General features: G+C 31.7%; 4 protein-coding genes across 4 annotated transcripts in view; 2 read left to right on the forward strand and 2 right to left on the reverse strand.

Annotated features, from left to right (window-relative positions):
- Positions 1–16,926, forward strand: part of Blw (ATP synthase subunit alpha blw, mitochondrial) — a 52,649-nt gene that overhangs the window by 15,416 nt on the left and 20,307 nt on the right. The window lies entirely within an intron of this gene.
- Positions 1–16,926, reverse strand: part of Rpl38 (ribosomal protein L38) — a 34,181-nt gene that overhangs the window by 1,019 nt on the left and 16,236 nt on the right. The gene's annotated exons all lie outside the window — the stretch shown is intronic.
- On the forward strand, positions 546–5,473 carry LOC139997941 (BAG family molecular chaperone regulator 2). Its single transcript, XM_072022029.1, has 3 exons — positions 546–929; positions 1,168–1,280; positions 1,367–5,473. The coding sequence occupies exons 1-3, from the start codon at positions 719–721 to the stop codon at positions 1,598–1,600; spliced, it is 558 nt and encodes a 185-aa protein (XP_071878130.1). The 5' UTR covers positions 546–718; the 3' UTR covers positions 1,601–5,473.
- Positions 4,093–16,869, reverse strand: Rab23 (RAS oncogene family member Rab23). The gene is made up of 6 exons (XM_072022027.1): positions 16,570–16,869; positions 11,918–12,039; positions 8,937–9,099; positions 7,543–7,622; positions 7,278–7,471; positions 4,093–5,198 (listed from the first exon to the last, which is right to left on the reverse strand). Exons 1-6 carry the CDS (start codon positions 16,600–16,602, stop codon positions 5,068–5,070), a joined length of 723 nt encoding a protein of 240 aa, XP_071878128.1. The 5' UTR covers positions 16,603–16,869; the 3' UTR covers positions 4,093–5,067.

A 16,926-nucleotide genomic window follows, 5' to 3' on the forward strand; every position in this document is an offset into this window, starting at 1 on the left:
GCATATTAGAAATTATGAATATCGTTATGATACGCATTTAATTTAAAAATATATTTACGTAAAAAATTTAAAAATTATTTCTTAAAAAGAAATCTGGGACCTTAAATGAAACTGTTATTTTATTAAATTAAATGTTAAATTAGATTATTTAATAATAAAAAATTTCTTTTTATAATATAGATATATACCTATATAAATATTAATATTGATCGTAGTTTCAATAAGTTTCTACTTAAATGCTTAGATACGAATATAGCAACTAACAATATTAAATAAACAGGATAAATTAAAACAAAAATTAATTCATTAGAATTAATAAAAAGATTAAAACAAAAATTGATAAAACATTAATTATTAATTTCGAAAATAAACAGATATATAATTTATCACTCTTTACTAAAACATATTGATGAATTTGCTTTATTTTATATTATCGTTTGTTACAAACTATTACAGTTGTCTAAACTACCACGAGAGAAGTACTTTTTATATTTAGCGCTATTCGATTGGTAATTCAGTTGTCAAATGCTTATGTGTGTTCGTAGCTAAGTACATGCTCCGTCAGTCATCTTTTTGCACCACAATAAAAACACATCTGTAAATTTGTCCGCGAGCCGGACTTTTGTGTTGTACCTCGCGCTTAAATGTAATTATTAGTTTTGTTATTACGTGAAGACCAAGCCATTAGAGAGCAATTTTGAAAATTTTTGAGAAAAGAATGGATAATCCATTACCACATATTATGGAAAGCGTGGATTGTGATGGTTCAACAAAGCCGAAAGACAGGTTAGTCAGCCTTCTTGATCAGATCGAAGTGCATGTAGAACAACTGAGGAAAGATGCTTGGAGACTCGAAGAAGAGAGAGATACACTCCTGACTACCTTAGACACACTTAGAAACAATGACATTTTAAGTGGATTAGATGAAAGTAAGTATTTGTTTTACTAATCTTGAAAATGCAAGATCAATGCTTTCTGTATCTAGAAACATTTAAAAAATTTCCAAAATTTTTGTATAAAATTCATATCGCTATAATATTACGTAACTGTATTTACTGTATTTGTATGGTAGCAATGGTTATATATGATACTGCTTTTGTTTTATTGAACATAACCTACAAAGGATTATACAAAATTATTATTATTCAATATTATTTTTGAAAATAGCTGACAAGGACGATGTGATGAGGTATGCTGAAAGATTGTCTATGCGATGTTTAACAGTTGATGTGTTGGTTAAAGTTCAGCGTGATCAAATTCAAGAAGAAGCGCTACATCAGGTTTATACATCATATTATATATTTTATATTAATTTATCATTATTTTTCTTAATGAAATCCTTAGTAATACAAATTGGTTCATTCAGGTAAATGGTTTGATAGATAGTTTAGTTGTTGGCCTCCGTGATGATCCAACTGGAACTCGGCAGCGTTGTGCATCTTTTATGAATGCTTGTACTTCACATAGTGTTGGCCATTCCGATAAAATCTTTGAAACAGCAATTCTTGGGTGTACTATGGATGATCAGAAACGAATAAAAAAGAGACTGCAGGGACTATTAGACTATATTGATAAAATGCACACAATTAAATTACTGTAAAGCTCTATTTGGAATAACTGATTTTAAAAGAAGTCAGATAAGTAACTCTTTAAATCAGTAATCAATACGACCTAGTTATCTGAAAAGAGATTTGAGAAAAACTGATTATAGCAGGGTGCTTGATAATTGAATAATGTTTATGGTAAATGTACAAAAAGTATCATATATTATGAGCTTTTTCTCTACATGTACTATTTCTACGCCTTGCTATCTGGGAAAATAAGCTTTTATGCATATTACACTTGTATATGTGCGTTAATTATGATAGGAAATTATTTAAAATCACTATAACAAATAATAAATATTTCCGTACTTACTTAAAAGATTTCGAGAATTAAAAATGTTTATTTTCGAAATAAATGATTATAACATACAGGGTGTCCTGTGTAACGCGACTCGCTATTTCTTTGCCATTTGCAGCCATGTAACAAAGAATGTTTTGAGATAATCCCGAAAATACTTTGTTTTCATAATGAAACTAGTGTCATCTTGGTTAACATAAATAGGATTATATGCTGCTTTTTCCATGAGATTGTATAGGATTTTATAAGAAATGTAAAAAGCATATTTCATTATATTTTTATTAACTCAATAATAGGTTCATTGTAGTGGAAGTAATATTTCACTTGCTGATGCATTTCAGAATTATTTACATTTCATAAGGAAGGAATTGCTACATCATGTAGAGTTGTACATCCAGCCACTCTAATAACAAAATAATAACTTTCTATAAAAGAGCAAAATGTCGTATTATAGAAGACGGTATGCAATTTGAATAAGTGTTAAAATAAAGTGTGCTGTAAATCTGATATTCAGTTAATAAAAATATCATGTAATGTGCTTTCTGATTTTATTGTAAAGTCCCCATCAATCTCATAGAAAAAGCAATATATAGTCTTACTTTTGTTAAAATGACCTTGGTTTCTCTATGAAAGCGAAGTATTTTTGGAGTTTTTTTATCTTCATTTGCAGTACACTCAATATCATTAAAGAACGGTTCAAAACATTTTTTGTTACATGGCCGCAAATGGAAAAAAAAAATGAATAGCGTTACGCGGAGCGTTATGTAGATATTGAAGCATAATATGTTGAGTGAATCTATATTTGAAAAGAAGTAAAATGGATAATATAAGTATATGCAAAGCTTGATATTTTGTGTTAGTTGATCTTTAACGATTTGATTGTGGATAAATAAAAATAAGAAGTCATTAAAATTAAAAACATTTTGTTATGTACAGGGTGTACAAAGAAGTTGGGGAAAAACTTTGGGGCATGTAGTATTCATTAAAATAAGATAAAGAATCTTAATAAACATCTATCTAAAAATCATTAGTTTCCGAGTTAGATGTTTAGTGTATGAAAGTATAGTGTATAGTAAACCAGTTGCTTTGTTAAATGAATTGATATAACAAATGGAAAACTGCCGCCAAGAAATAAGGGAAGGAGATCTTTCATAGTGTGCGTGATTCTATCAAACAAACGAACCGAAATATGTGTTAAAATAAATAATGAACGGGAATCATATTAAATATATGCTGCAGAGTTAATATGTTATTAACAAAAACATTTAGTAATTAAAAAACTAACTCTTTTTAGGCTCAAGTTTATTTACTTACCTTTTTTTTACTTTACTTACTTCTTACGTTTTTGTACACCTTGTATATGCGAGAGAACAGAATGTATATATATACACATTATTAAAATTTTGTGCAATTTAATCTTTGTGTGGATATTATATGTATATATGTGATTGTTTTTAGTTATTATATGTCTACCTTACAATAACTTATTGTATTGACCACTTAAAAATAATAGAGCTTACTACCATAAAAAGACTACTATGAAATATTACTAAAAATTACATATAAATTTTAATTATATTAAAAATGTGATTTTAAATTTTCGTATTTTAAATACTACTGAAAATTGTAATATAACGTAATTTTAGTATTGTAGACAGAATTATCACATTTACTACAAAATTTATGCAATTTGTTTTATATTATATTCGTTATAATATAAATAAGAATTTTATATACAGTTTGGCATTTTCAAAAGTTGTTCAATTTAGGTGAGAATTAATTATTTTTTTATTTTATATTATTTACGTAATTATCTTACTATTAAAAATATCACTAATATTTACAATATGTTAGCATACTGCCAGGCCATTTTAATCGCATACGATCATTAGTCACTTTTTTTTTTTATAGGTTTAATTAAATTATGCTTTAAATCTAGTGCATTTCAGTTTTAATATGAGCTTGAAATTCCAAAACATTGTACAGTTTGGATAGGAATTCAGTTTTTGCTAATATCTATTTTTTTACACAATGAAGTTACTTATAATAGTATGGTACATATAACTTAAATAAAACAAAATAGATTAAAATTTGAATAGTACACTTTTTGTATGCTTTCTGATATTTATTTTCCTTTTTAAATTTATCACAATTTTTTTAGGGTATTAATTAAAATAGATTCTTTAAAAATTATTTTTATGATATTTAATAATTATGATTCACAAAAAGGTATTCTTTATCAACATAATATTTTCTTTCTTATAAACTAAAATATTTGGTTAACATTATTTGTTTACATATAAATTAATGTCACTAATATTTCCTAAGAATTTGTGTGGAGTGATTTAATTCTTTTAATTATAGAAGCTCTATTTTACTAAATTACAGTATTTAAAATTCCATTGTTTCCTTTTACCGATCACTTACAGTTTAGTAATTTAGTATATGACTCATATAAAAAAACACTATGTTCATCTCCAGCGTTCATACGAATAATATATTTACAGAAACATAAAAAATATTCCATGTTCTTAACACAAATATAAAAAGTACTTAATACAGGAAACATTTAAAACAATAAAGTGCTTAAAAATTGACGTATTTACACATGTTCGTAATAGTATCGAAGATAATAGAAAAATTGATAATATTCAATAATAAAAACTGAATTTATAAAAAAATGATTCAATTACATTTGGTTATTACTTTAAACAAATTATACTTTTCTTTTTATCTCGTACTTTATATACCTTCTATATTTTTCACATTTTATTTAATAAAAGTATCTAACTAAGCAGTATTTAGTTAAACTGATATTTTTTCATTCATAATTAACAAACACTGCGTAATAATAATGCATAATTGAAATAAGTTAAAGCGAACTATGAAGTGGTAGCTCTTCTATAATCGTTTGTCGAAGGAAATGTGTATCACAAATTGATACACGCAATATTGTTCAAAATTAATCGCATTCAATTTTTCTCGTTATATCTTTGATACTCTGCGTAAAATACTGTGCGTATTTCATAACAATCCTAAAACCAATTTTATAGGCATCGAAACAATCGTACAAAAGCTATTTATATCTGCATAAATATGAATATATCAGTCTGTACATGGTTGAAGTATTCGTTACAATTTATCGCGTATTTATCCACGCAAAGACTAAAGTAGCCTACAAGCGTTTTTTACAAAATTTTTTTTCTTATGATTCTTTGCCTTGGTTCCTGGTCGCAAAACTATGGTACCATTCCCTGTACTCCGACCACACGTGGATCCATTCGGACTAAATGCACCTATAACAAATACATACATATATTTTCATAAATTATGAAATTTGTAATTTAGAAGTAGCTAATAATAATTGAATTTATAGTACAATTTCTTACACTCTGTTTCGTACTTCTACACGTTAACATGTTATATTAAATACATGTAACGTGTATGTTGCTAAATAATTTTAGAAATTTTAATTAATATATTCTGTAAATAATCTATATGCTGTAAACAGTTACTTGTACAATTACTTGTACAATTTGTGTTAACAAATAAACTAATTAATATCGTATAATTTTCTTTCATTTCTGTTCAGTGATTACGCTCAAAGAAAACTCATTCGCGTAAAATAATTAACAGGATAGATTAAAGACCGATTCGGTGTTGTAAGTGAGATTCACGCTCCGTTCCCACACTTTTACCGCGTACACTCGCGAAACAGTTTGAAAATTATGCTCTAAACATTTTCGTGGCCGAAGTGTGATTGTTTCTTTCGTCCCATGTGAAACTAGATCATTCTAATTGTTACTTTCTTATATTGCACATACAATTAAATCGTCACACAAGAGTTTCGCCTCTAATTTGAACATATATAATTCTTTCTTAAATTTCAATCATTTCAATCTCCATTTCATTAAAGTTAATTCATTTCAAAAATTTCCCCTAAAGCTATCGATACAAGAGGAGAAAAAGTTTATCCTTTAAACAATGTCCAACAGCACGTGAAAAATATGCGGGCCTATGTGTACGTATAAGTACATTATGTACGTACACTTGCGTGTTATTCAAGAATCAAGATCGATGCTTACAGTCACGCGATCTGAAGATGTATTTACATTCTACAGGAACTCGCTTAAAGTTCTCGACACTAACAATAAGTCAGTATCAATGAATATTTATTTTTCATAGTATCCATATGTAACAAAACTCTTCCTGATTATATTACTTTAAATAATCACGATAAAACATTACACGTTAAATATGATCTCTCCTTTTCGTATTTTCTTTCAGAACAAAAAGAAATTTTAATTAATTAAAAAAACTTGATATTATATTTTTTATTTAGATGGTCATCTCGATTTCATTTAGTTATCAAGAAAGCTACATTGAACTTATTAATCTGTACTGTACTTTAACGAAAGACGTTATTACATGCGTCCTTGAAAAACCATAATCGACTGATATACATACATATGCATATATAGTTGTTGACTACAGATATAAATCTGCTGACCACATACGGATCACAGTAGACCACCTACTAAATCTGTACAAACATTCGATCTATCCTTCGTCTTATCGACGATAAATCAGTCGCAACATTGAAATACTTGGAATGCTTCGAGTCAAGAAAATAATAAGGAGAAAAGACGAGGCAAAAGAATGGCAAAAATCTATTTCGAATCTGGCTTGATACATCTGTCTCCTCACGAGCCACGAACGTGATGACGATATACTTAAAGAGGCAGAATCAACTCAACCCGTAAATACAAGCGTGCGTATCCGGTACAGTTAATACATTATGCATCTTCTCGAGGAGTTTCCAAGAAAGCGCACTGTTCTTTTCACACAGCTATTACCGGCTAAAACAACTGGACAGCGTCTATATCAAATCGGCCACGTGTGAATCGACGATACTCCATTGTTCTCTTTCGTACAAATTTGTGCGTTTAATAGCTGATACGAGCCGCGATCAATGATACCATTCATTACCAATTTTCCACGTTCTTTGCGCCTGAAACGAACGAATCCTTGGTATACATGAAGTTATGAGATCGATTTGAAACACTTCTTAATTTTAATTCACTGAATTCAGGGTAAAAGTAGATAAATGAAAGTTAAGAACGATCAACAACAGTTGTAGATTTTATGATGAGAAACCTGTATAAACGGAGCCGTTAACTCTATCATCTGTGTTTTTGAAGTATTACGGATGCGTAATCCTACTCTACGGTATCTACTAGATTCCTTCAAATGAAACACAAATATATTTTCCATTTATCAATAGTTGTATAATATTAACGATACTTGATAATTCCTATTATGAAATAATTCACACTATCGGCGAAGAGAAAACAGAGGCAAAAGAATCAACTCACTTATTACGGAAGGAGATCTAGGTCCGGCTGAGTATAATCTCAGGTCATCCTGATAATCATCGTCACAGCGACGCATCTCATGGAGACATCTTGATGCCAAGTGCCGGAAGACGCTCATGACTCCAACGTCCTCTTTCACGGATGTTCTTAAAAGCTTACAGCCGAGGGCACGACCAAGTCTCTCAGCTTCGTCCCTGAAACAATGCTATGCTCGAGATTACTCGAAATTGCGCCGCTAATTAAGCAAACTAGGCGTTACGCTTACGGATCAATGACGCACTGATCAACGAGGTCCATTTTGTTTTGTACAAGAACCGTGGGAATTTCGCCGCACTCGTTCTCCACCTGCAAAGCAAAATAGATCACCGCTTTATCAGTCTGTGAACTACAATTCAAAGCCTTTTTTTTTCTAATTAACGCTAACAGAGTAGCTACTGTTTGTGAAAATTTCGAACAATCAGGAAACGATTTTATAAGTTAGACTAGTCGGGCTTTAAACAAATTCTAATTGAGTCCCCATTTAAACCTTCGTTTAATTTGCTAACTTTGCAAGAAAATATATATAATATACGGTAGAAGTACTATATCGAAACAAAATATGATTCAAAGTGATAACTATTCGCGCCGATTTGTATCTGTTCGAGACTCAGTTACACCTTTCTCGACTGTGTTTCTCCGCAACGAAAGAAAAAAGCGAACGTACAAGTTTCTACGAAAGGAATTCGAGAGCGTATCCGATGATCTCGAACGATGTTCGGAGTCGTTTGCCACTAACATGCTTTTTGTCAGTATTAGCCATGACTTACTGATGAACATGTTTATATCATCATTATTAATCCTATATATAAACTTATATTACTCTGCTGTAATATTTTGTAGGAATCTTCATCGAAATAATTAAAGATCTTCGTCGCTGTTCTTTATACAGCCCTATAACACTGATTAACTTCCAATTATACGTGTTGTTATATTGTTCCGTTGACTGTGTGCAAAAAAGGGACCATTGAGGAACACCGTATAAAACTACGATTCTCTAAGTGAATACCTTTAAGGTATTATCTCCGGTACGTATCACAAGAATCGCATGCATTCTTTACTTAAACTCGTTTTACATGGAGGGAAGTCAAAAAGTGTATCGATGAGAGATTCAGTTTTTCTCCGTTCGCTTAACTTGTTTCGAAGATTCTGCATACTCATTACAAATTGTATCGGATAAAATATTAAAGAGAACTAAAAATTTTCTAAATCATTCAAGATCATATGATTTCCAACTTCGTTGAGGTAATATTACGTTTTAGAAAATTATTTGAACAATATTTACATACAGCTTAGTAGAATGACTACAGTTTACGTTATAACGATTTCAATGAAAAAGTAACATTAGATTATTATCTTTTATGCTAATAAGAGAACTCAAACATCAGAAATACTATTGAATACTTATATATGACCGTATAACGGATTCCCTTAGAGCAAGCATGATTCTATGAAATGCATCTTGGTAAAACTATCTAAGATCGATGTGCCGCTATCTATGGAAACATTCAACCGTAGAGCGACTTAAAATCAGCCCCCTGCATTAATGGCACCTTCACTTTCACATTCCACCATCCGTCGTGACTACCTACGGAAACGTGCTCGTGTGCACAAGAGTCGTACCTTCAGTTTCCACGAAGGAATGGCGTCGAAGGAATCTCTGTCCGTGGCTGAATAAGCGAGGACGCAGGCATGGGCGCCGCGATAATAAGCCGCAGTGATTGCGTCGAATTCCTCCTGACCGGCAGTATCCCACAGCATCAGTCTTACGTCCTCGCCATCCACCCTGTGCAACAATAAGACAAACTTCTTAGAAAACTTGGAATGCTTTTACGAAATAATAGTTTACTTAAGAAAGTAGGGTAAATGAGTGCCTAGTGAAAAATTCATTCAATTGTTTCACTCTGGGCTTCCAGCTGTTCAGAGGACGTTCTAGTTCTCTATTTTCTCGCCATTTCGTGAACGGGAAACGAGTAAAATGATTTACGACACGTCCGATCTTTAGCAAATGTAGTGGATGTAATTTTGCTTCGTAAATCAATACGAACGATGGAATGATTTATACGCGTTATGGCTTTTCAAATAACGTTCTTGTAATATCGTAGCTTACTGGTGAGTTTCTGTTAGCTAGGTTCGATTCGATCGCCGACCATCGCTGTCCTGGAATTTATTTCGATTCTTGTGCTACATAGTTTTGTCCAAAATTGTTGACAACGATTAAGATATCTTGGATAATTAGATGCTGGACTGTTCCGTTTCGTTTCGTTTCGTTTCGTTTCGTTTCGTTTCGGGATAGTAAGAACTTTATTCCTATCGATGAGAATACATTAGTGAATCATCATATTAGATAAAAATGTATTAAGAAAAAAAAAAACGTTAGATTAAATTTTTCAGATAAACTCCGGTTTACACAAGTAATAAGAAAACGACGAAAGGACGTGCATTTTCTTCTTTTGTGATATTACCAACTCGACAGGTCCGGCGCAAAATACTGTAAAATCACGCGATCGAGGACGTGCACGGAACTTTCGGCCGTAAAATATTTCTCGACCAACGTGTGTAGATATACGCACGTGCAAATTAAATAAAGTCGGATGAAAGGCTGTCGTGACGAAGGTCACCGGTAGCGGGACATTGTACTTAAAACACCGATGCATATGCATGAACCTGCAATGCTCCTTTTCCCCTTTTTTCTTTAAAAAAAAGGGACTGTTAAGACGTATCGATGGAAAGTCCTTTTGAACTACGTTGATATTTACAACGAAATGCCGTAAAACACCGATTTGTCTTAAATTCCTCGATCTACTTAAGGCGCGTGAAAAGGGAAAAGAGAAAACTCGACCGCGTTTCTTCCAAACAAACCCATAAATTTGCACGAGATCGAGCATCGTAGAACATTCCGTTATTCGATTTAACGAACTCTCCATTCATTACTCGAAAGGTGTACAGTTATCGGTATCTTCATTGACTTGAGCCAAGATCAATGATTTAAAATTACTATTCGTTCAAGCCTACCGACTATAAAATGTTCGCTTATTAAATCGTGTTACGCTTCGTTGTAGCTGGTCTCTTAGGCAATTTACCGATTTTTTACAGGCTACGTCTTTTGTTTTGTTGCAACGCGTTGGAAGAAAGGAGGCGTAAAAAGGACTTCCCTTCTTAAAAAGGCGACTACGATTATCGCGGGGCAAATGTGCATCAGGAAGTATCCCACGATAGCTCGTGTCGAGACGTATAACACGCGCATTTCTCAGGGACCTAGAAACGCACACTTGCTTCTAGAAAAACGTCTTGACGAACATCTGTATAACCGTACGCGAAATATTTGGCGCTTAAAAGGCAACGAACGCTGTTTCGTTGCTTAGTCGTGCAAAAATTTACGAAGATTTCATCCAGATATGTGTATTCATCCTATCGATGAATCTATAAACTATAGACCGACGATTCGTAATCAAATCATTTTAAGGAAACGAGTCAAAGAGTGTACATTTTTTAAATTATGCAATTGTACGAGAAGAAAAGACACCGTATGAAGTACTATAAGAAAGATACGTGAAAGCAACAGCCAGTTTCTTTTTAATTAGCAATCGAATGAACTAACGAACGCATACTATGAATGTTATTAAACAGATTTAACAACGAAGATTTAATTTGATACTGCGTTTTACAATCGAAATCGAATTTAAAGAGCAATTGGATATTGCTTGGTCGACCTTCCAGAAAATAATGAAACGATGACTAACAATAAGAGTAGAACGTTCTCCCGCAGAACGTAATTAACTCGAAGAATGTATCTGTTCGGGTCAGAATACAGTCTATTATACATTCTTTTTTAACACAGTCTTTAATTATCGACCGACGGCTTACAACTTCTTCCTCATCTTCCTATATTTTTAGCAGTATGAAAACAAATTTTTACCTCTCCTCCCGGATATTAATATTCCCACCGTTCGTGAGATATTCTTTTCCAATCTAGACGGTAACACGAAATTCTGCCGCCTTAGAAACCACAATCGGAACCCTCTTTATGATTTTTCGCCCCGATATCGCGTGTTCCTACGTAGTGTAATTATTTCGACTATACTCGCAGGTACACGTTTTCTGAAACAACAATCGCTTCAAGGTCTTCGATAAGCTGCACGAGCAAATAAATGAAATCGAGTTTCTCGGTTGATCGAAGGGACTTCGAGAGGGTTTCATTATGCGCTTCACGTACCAACAATGTTTTATGCGCAAAAGGACCCCGTCGAAGTGTAGAGAAATAACACGATGAATTTTCTCGTCGAGGCTAGCAAGATTGGGTGAAACGATCCTTTTTTTATCAGTCGAACAGCTCCGCGCCATCGTAATCAACCAGATCGAAGCTTATTCAAACGGATTTTTCTCGGTTGACCAATAAAGATTTCGTGATAATCCGATTATGGTAAGAAAAAAGACTTTTTGTACATCGTAGGCTACTTTTAAGGTATTAAATGGCATCGTCATCGATAGTCATTTCGTTTGTAGTATTAAAGTCTCATCGAAGAAAATAATAATAAAGAACGCTTTACTACGAACTACTTTTATCCTTTTCCTTTAATCTTCATTTTTTCACGTTTACTTACTCTATCTCCCGTTCCAGAAAATCGACACCGATGGTCTTCTTATAGTCTCTCGTGTAAGTACCCTTGCAAAACCTTTGGATCATCGACGATTTCCCCACAGCACCATTACCGACTATCACCACCTGTAAATAAAGATTTTCATATGCACTCAATGATCTGATCGATGAAAACTCGTATCACCGACTTCGTCGAATTGTTTCGTTGCGAACGTTGCATCGATATTATCTGTCATTAGGGACAATTTCAAATTGTCCAGTGATAGCGTACGTACATGCATGTAGGATCATCTGGAAGGTAGACTTTCTAAAACCTGTAGGTCGAGACGAGCAAAAAACAGCATAGATCCTGTAGCTAATTTCTCGCGCAACTTTCTTGCCAGCAAATTATGAGGCGATTGAATAAAATCGGTCGCCTCTTTATTCGATAACGCGAATATTAAACCGTGTCGGTTTCATTTTGCAGAGTAAGGTGCAACATTGCAAAATTTATTTTTTAATTCTTAGAAATATTTAATATAATTAGAATAATAGAATTTATGTACGTATAAACACAACGATACTAATTGGTGCAATTAACACATTAGCAAGGATCTTAATAATTGAGATATGTATATTGCGACTAACGCATATCTAACACACCTGTGACGATTCTTATCCAGAACGATACGAGAATGATTCACTTGCTTCGAAATTGCATTTCGTCGATCAATAATGACCAAACATATTCGATCGCAGAAATAAGAACGTTTGAACATGGAAGAAGCAATCGATAAGAGCGTCATAAAGAGGTGTTGCTTTTCAATCTGAGCGTGTACGACGTATATTTGCGATATCGTCGAATATTCAAGCCCATTACACAGCACATACGTACAACTGTTTCGTTTTTCACAGCAACGTGTTCGATCACTTTAAACATAGACTGGCATTTAACTATTAATACCGGAAACCAATCGAATAGTTATAATAAATGACGGTAATACTCGTAAGAATCGACACTATCGTATAGCTGCAATTTATTTTCATGATTGATACCGCTTTTGTGGACGTGTTTCAAAGTATTGGAACCGTGGGGGCAAAGACTTGTTCACCTATTAACGCGAGTATAATGTATAATGGAATGATCGATAGGGCAAGGATCGTTTGGCCTTCGAGTCCGGAAATATAAAAGTATGAAATAACAAGGAAGGAAATCTAGTTAAGTTGTATGTGAATACTTTTATGATTTCAGGTTGATTAACAGTTTTTCATGTACAGTTACTACGCTACATAATTTGAAGTAAAGAAAAAGAGGAAGTGCTTAATTATGAAGTGCATTCTCACCGATATCAAAGGTGTGCCATCATTTTTCGTCGATGATGCAAGGTACCACTGTCGTCGTTAAATCAGACAGTTTTGTACGTTTTCGCAATGTCTGTATGAATGATTTTAATGAACGAAGTGACATTTAAAATGTAAATTCCAACGTATTTTTCTCAGATATTTTATAGAATCGATGGAATATAAATATTTCGAACATCTTGCTTAGACTTGATATATTTTATAGCGTGTTGAAATATATTTAAAATCCTGTGAAATGTCCTGAACCGTGTCCACTGGGACATCGTACCTTAAATAATTCTGCCAAAATCGAGATAACGGTTCGCCCAAAGGAAGAAGTAGGTTAAATCGATAAGGGCCCGAGTCCACGTGAACCGGTCTTTGAGATCGAGCTTCTGTTGAAACTTATGTATATGTATGAGGAGTCCGATATATCCTAATAAACGTACAGGGTACCCCTAAAATTAGCTACTAGTTACTGAAAGTTAATTATCAAATATAAAAAACATATTAAAAATATATTTAAAATATTCAAAACAACATTAAGACTATTTATCAAATAATTTGGAGTACTTCAGAAATATTTATAGAACTTGAACATTGAAAACATTTTTTAATATCTGAATTTCGAAACGGCTTAAAGTCTTCGAAATATAATACATATATGTATAGTAAAATGTATATAGCGTATATATAATATATTGTTTCAGAACATTCTGAAATAACGTAATTTATATTGATAATGTTAAATATCTGATTTTTCAAACACCTTGTAGACATCTAGATATCTCATGTTAATTTACGAATGGTCATTAGAATATTACGAAGAAAACAACATGGCGAGGGGATAGCAAGGACATTCCAAGGTCGTTCGTTTTTTTAACAAAATATTATAACTTATCTCAAACTTTTAACAATTAACTTCTTTATTTGAATTATTATATATTAGTAACTCAAGTAATTTAAGAAATATAATATATAAGTCCAGCAAAACAGATTCCTGCGAAGAAAAATAAAAAATGAAATGATCGTTCATACGACATGATTAATAACGTATCACTTTACCCTTCAAGAAATAATACTAGATATTTACAAAATATATTTCTTACTTATTACAAATATCGCATAAAAATGAAAGACGCGCATATACATACATTAAAAATTAGAAAATATGTATTAAATTAGTAAAATGTTACATGTAATCAATTCATCGATATTATCGGGCTATAAACTATACGACTGGATTTTATATTGTACTAGATCGAAAGAAGAATGCCGTAATGTATTACATTATGTAAACATTTCTGGAACTTTTTATAACTTCGCAAACTATGAGCTTTCACAGAAAATATTTCAATGGAGAATGCTGTTTTTCATATTAACATTGTGTAAATAAATAGTATTCGCGATTATTAATCGAAATGTGCATAGATTTTCTCCCTGTTTTTTTGGTATTCTTTATAAATAATCCGACTGATTTAGTATATTATATCATTGAAGTAATGATTTTCATTACGCTTCTTTTTTCACCGATGATGCAGAAACACCTATTAGAATCAAACAGTATACTAATTAAAGCCGTGTATATTAATCCTGCGAATTTCTCGAGGAACCTAATCCCCACTTTCTAATTTTATAGTTTTATCTTTCGAAATTAAAGAAATGTTAAAGTAAACTGAAGTATTATCAGCAAAGTATAAAAATTTAATTAAAAATATTAAATTATCATTAGTCGTAAAAGGAGATATATAAAGGTAGACAGCAGATAAATTGCTTAATCATATAATCGTTAATCCTTTTCAAATGGATATTCCTTTTCAATTTTTCTAATGCAAAAATTATTCATTTTATAACTGCTTTGAGCATTCGATTAAAAGACTAGAACAAGTTAGTCGAACATTACGATAGATTTTCAAATGATCAAATCACCGTTAAAATTTCTCTTCTACTTAAATAAGAAATATCACTATAAAGCGTCGCATTCCAAGCAAATGAATACTACGGTTGAATACTTAACGGAAACGGAAAACTAAGTAAATACATATCTATGTATGCTTACAAAATGATTATTTATAATAACCATAGAAGAAACATTAACATTCATATTCACGTCAATCTTATCATTAGTAAATACTAATGAAAACAACCGGTTATGAATGGCACTGAATTATAATCTGTAATATAATGTTTGAGAACATTTCGAAACGATTAATTTCGAGTAGAAATTATTTAATAAACGAAATGCAGTCATTATATGTAGTTAACTTTAAAAGCAGTGTTAATGAAAAATAATTCGAAAGACGCGGAAACACTCTATTCAGAAAGGGATTAGTTTTGTTACATATTTCTATATGGTGAAATAAGATGTAATGACGCACGCATGCACGCACTGGTTGTTCCAAGTAAGTACAGACAATAAGAATAGTAAAAGTAATACATGGTCTTATATAGAAGCATATGCCTATGAAAATGTCAGTATGTACCGTTATAACAATCGAAAGATAAACCGTATTCGTTGAAGCAGGACCACAAATGATGTATAAAATTTTTACATATATCACATATGTACATATCTTTTTCGTAATTGCTATGAGACAAGAATATTTTAAGAAAATAAGAATTTTTTTTATTATGTCTTATTCACATATACATTAATATATATGTATATATAATATATATTACATATATATATATTTTAGGGATCTTATTTAATTTAGATTATTAAACTTATTTAAAAATAATTTTAATCTTGAAGTGCCACAAACTTTAAAAAAATTATAGGTGAAAATGCTTACGCTTTTGAAAAAACATCATATACAATAATTATATTATTTCTCTATCTCGACATTTATAATTGTTTTTCTTATCCATTCTCTTTTGTTTGAAAAAATAATTGAAACGGAAAGACCATTCCTAACCTATAGTATATTAAGCCGGTTCACTTGTGTTATGTTATGTATGTATATATATATATATGTTCATATGATACTGCAGATTTGTCACTGCGCATACGCATTTCGAAAAGTTGATTTCAAATTCAATATAAACTTCGGTGAAACAATATCGCTTAAATACTAATTAGCATTCGAGACTTTTAAATATAATTACCTTGCTGTCATTTTAAATTTTGGTATAAAAAATATAGATATAAATAAAAGTGGTTACGCTTGGTGTAAACAAGTAATCTGCTTTTTCTGTATAGAGAATATATTAATGTGTTCTAACACATTTAAAAGCGCGCCAATTAAAATTATGTTTATGGAAAGTATAAAATGATAATATGTATTATCGGTAGAAAAGTATAAAAAAGGAAAATAAAATTAAATTTTTGATTACCTTGAGTGATATCTCAAGTTCTTCCTCCCGCATTCTGACCGTAATGTGATTAGCATAATATCCAACTGCAATATAACCCGCGATGTCGGCCGCCAATCTTTCGTGTGAAAATTTTACTCTTAGCAATAATCACCTTTCGCGATATTTCGAATCTATCACTTCACACCATGGTCGAGACATTTTTATGGATTTGAAATAAAAATTTCACACACTTTTTTTTATATATTTATTCAACATCGGTAAAATACTTTATCGTGCCGAGAGAATAACGTATATACCGGACACGCGAATACGCGCCACTAGCCGACTGAACACCTGTACAAGACACCTGCCGAGACTTACCGGTTAGTAACTTTC

The sequence above is a fragment of the Bombus fervidus genome, chromosome 2 (genome assembly GCF_041682495.2).
Source record: "Bombus fervidus isolate BK054 chromosome 2, iyBomFerv1, whole genome shotgun sequence".
NCBI lineage: Eukaryota > Metazoa > Arthropoda > Insecta > Hymenoptera > Apidae > Bombus > Bombus fervidus.

Bases quoted from the DNA above. Each gene is read 5' to 3' on its own strand.
- LOC139997941 (XM_072022029.1), top strand. From the start codon at position 719: ATGGATAATCCATTACCACATATTATGGAAAGCGTGGATTGTGATGGT. The intron at 930-1,167 runs GTAAGTATTTGT...TTTTGAAAATAG, and splicing joins TTTAAGTGGATTAGATGAAA to CTGACAAGGACGATGTGATG. The intron at 1,281-1,366 runs GTTTATACATCA...TGGTTCATTCAG, and splicing joins AAGAAGAAGCGCTACATCAG to GTAAATGGTTTGATAGATAG.
- Rab23 (XM_072022027.1), bottom strand. From the start codon at position 16,602: ATGCGGGAGGAAGAACTTGAGATATCACTCAAG. The intron at 7,472-7,542 runs GTAAGCGTAACG...GCATTGTTTCAG, and splicing joins GATCAGTGCGTCATTGATCC to GGACGAAGCTGAGAGACTTG. The intron at 5,199-7,277 runs GTGAGTTGATTC...TATTTGTTATAG, and splicing joins TAGATCTCCTTCCGTAATAA to GTGCATTTAGTCCGAATGGA.